The sequence below is a fragment of the Mesitornis unicolor genome, unplaced genomic scaffold, assembly GCF_000695765.1.
Source record: "Mesitornis unicolor isolate BGI_N332 unplaced genomic scaffold, ASM69576v1 scaffold36091, whole genome shotgun sequence".
NCBI classification, from domain to species: domain Eukaryota; kingdom Metazoa; phylum Chordata; class Aves; order Mesitornithiformes; family Mesitornithidae; genus Mesitornis; species Mesitornis unicolor.
In genome coordinates this window covers 3,088-5,843 of record NW_010163736.1, presented here as the reverse complement: position 1 = coordinate 5,843, position 2,756 = coordinate 3,088, and the positions used below count along the sequence as shown (strand labels likewise).

The 2,756-nt window shown below is 50.6% G+C and overlaps 1 protein-coding gene across 1 annotated transcript; it reads left to right on the top strand.

Moving 5' to 3' along the window:
- The first annotated feature begins 5 nt into the window (after positions 1–5).
- Positions 6–860, top strand: MCL1 (myeloid cell leukemia 1). The gene is made up of 2 exons (XM_010194078.1): positions 6–251; positions 744–860. The coding sequence occupies exons 1-2, from the start codon at positions 6–8 to the stop codon at positions 858–860; spliced, it is 363 nt and encodes a 120-aa protein (XP_010192380.1).
- Positions 861–2,756: the final 1,896 nt, after the last annotated feature.

Below are 2,756 nucleotides of genomic sequence, written 5' to 3'. Positions count from 1 at the left end.
CAGGAATGCTTCGGAAACTGGCAATCCAGAAAGAGGAAGATCTGCAGTCGGTGTGTGAAGTGGCTGCCCACGTGTTCAGTGACGGAGTAACAAACTGGGGTCGAGTGGTGACGCTCATCTCGTTTGGCGCTTTTGTTGCGAAACACCTGAAAAGCATAAAGCAGGAGAAGTGCATCAGCTTGCTGGCAGGGATCATCACGGATGCACTCGTCTCATCTAAGCGCGAGTGGCTAATGAGCCAGGGAGGCTGGGTGAGTCACTACCTGTCCCAGACACTGTGAGCTTTTCAGAACAATCCATTATTTTGCTATTTCTGTGACTTGCTCATTGGCAACTGCGTGTGTCAACGAAGCACGGATGACTCACCACTCCAGTTAAAACCACAGTCTGAAACAGCTAGCTGGAGTTCTGTGTTTCAGGAGCTCCTTACAATGAGCTGCCTGAAGTAGTTTTCACCTTAAAATGTGTTCCCACCCAGTGTGGAGGGAGAGCATTTCCAAAGCTGAGTCAATCCTGGGTGCGCTGAGCTTGCTTGAAGCTGGTTTACAGCTGTTTTGGTGCTGTCTCCCAAGTGCTGCCTCTGCAGGGGGGGCTGTAGCTGTAATGAATTTGGGGAGGCGCACACAGCGGATGTGTTGGGTACGCTGTATCCCAACCAACTCTGCCCGGGAATAAGACTTTTCATGCCTTTGCGCCAAAGAAGGGTGGCTGATGGGGAAATGACTTTCACTTCTTTCTCCTAGGAGGGCTTTGTCGACTTCTTTCGACTTGAGGACCTAGAAGGAAGCATCAAAAACGTACTGATGGCGTTTGCAGGCGTGGCTGGACTGGGAGCGAGCTTAGCCTACATGATCCGGTGAGCCAGGGTATGCTGCAGAGGAACAAAACTCTGGGTGGACCAGCTCTGTTTGGAGCTGGTGAGCTGATAGCTTCCTCCTGTGAGTACTTACGAAGCTGGACTTGAGTGACCCAAGGAGAATATCTAGACATCCCCTGAGCAATCATTTCCTAAGAAGGAAGGTGTGATCCAGTCAGATTGTGAGTACTGATGAGGATTTATTGTTTTGGGAACAGAAAGTGAAAGACTTGATATTCTGCTTCCTTCAAGAGGATGATGACAGAAAGCTCAAGTGGACTGCTTCAGTTTTATCCTGGAGGGAACTGATCTGCTTAGCAGCAAGCCAGTGAGCACCAGCATCTCTTATATGGACTGAAGCCTCCTGGGCTTGGCATGGCAGCTGTGTGCGGAGCAGATGTTTTCAGGGTTGTGGCTGTGAGTTCCTGGAAATAGCATCGTCTGCTGCTCGTGTCCTGCCTAAACTTGCAGCTTTTCTGTTGGAGCAGAAGTGTTGAATGCTGGGTGTTGTATGAGCCTGCACCTGCCCACAGGTGTGCTGGCCAGCCTGCCTTTGGCCTGCGGCTCTCTCCAGCAGCTGTAGAGCTGTGCCAGCAGCCAAGAGGTGCGGCCTGTGCCAGAACACGGGGCGTTGCAGCTCTGCATGGCCCTTCCTTCCCAGCAGGGCTTCAGCCAGGTCCCTGAGCAGGCAGAGGAGGGTCAGTGGCAGGGGGGTGAGGTGGGGCTCAGGGTGATAACCACAGCCAGCTGTGGTGTGGCCATGCTGGCCTGTCTGGCTGATAGCAGCTACACCGATGCGACTCACCACACACAGGCAGTTTAAAAATAGGGAGTGTATTTGTAAGTATGTAAAACCCCACATGGGGTGGGGAGGATGTAGAGAACCTGTAAATAACTATAAATCTGTAGAATATGTACATTTTTACAGAGCTTATGATAAAAGAGGAATTTTGAATGTGGTAGAACTGCTTATGGGTGCACTGTACTTCACTCCTCATGCAAAGTAGCATTTTTGTGGCGAAACCTTTTCCTGCCTTGACTCCAAGCGCGCCTTTCTCTGATGTACTTAAGCAACATTGCCAGGGAGCGTAGCAAGGATCAGTGGCCTGGTGGACTCTCATTGTGCCCACGGCTTGCTGGCAACAGTTGATGTTTCTTTTTATTTTAATATTTTTGGTTATTCTAGCCCTTCTAGCGGGTGGGAAGCCATGGAAGTTGGTATTGGTTGCTTCCTTGTCTTCCCTTCATTTTGATCCTTGAAGCCATGAGTCAAACGAAGCTGATGTTTGAATGTAAGTTTTCTGGAACAAAATAAAAACTCGTCGGCTTGGATCTGCAGCTTGTGCAAGTCTGTTGGTGCCAGCCCTGGGCTTGATCCCTGTTTCCCCGGCTGGCAGCGTTTCTTCTCAGTGGGCTTGCAGCGTCCATCCACTTCATGATGTCTGACCGTGGATCGGTTGGTTTTTGAGCTTGACTCTGTGGGACCTGGTCCTGCACAGCGGGGAATGTTCTCATCCACAGCGCTTGACCTGCAGCCTGAGTGATGCCTGAGGGAAGCCCAAGTGGAGAGCGGAAAGATGGTGCTATCGTCAGGCCTGCTTGTTTGCTGAGCAAGCACTTAGTTTTGTCAATAAATGTCTTTTTTTCTCAATCCTCTAGTATAAAACTTGCTCTTTCCTGTAACGAGATGCTGATGTGCTAAATGCTCCTGCACTGCTTTGCTATTGTGGGCTTGTTTGCGTGGATGCTGCCTGTGGGGCACCCCACAGCTTCTTATTAGAAAGCCACTGCAGGCTGTGGAAAACAGTTTTGCGTGTCTTGTGTCACCTGTTGGGGCTCCCCAGAGCTGTTCTGTGCTGAGACTCCTTCACTGTGTACGTGGGTGGGGAAAGTCCGTGAG

Excerpts from the sequence above, each read along its gene's own strand:
- MCL1 (XM_010194078.1), top strand. The coding sequence starts at position 6 with ATGCTTCGGAAACTGGCAATCCAGAAAGAGGAAGATCTGCAGTCGGTG. Across the intron at positions 252-743 it reads TAATGAGCCAGGGAGGCTGG|GAGGGCTTTGTCGACTTCTT; the intron begins GTGAGTCACTAC and ends TCTTTCTCCTAG.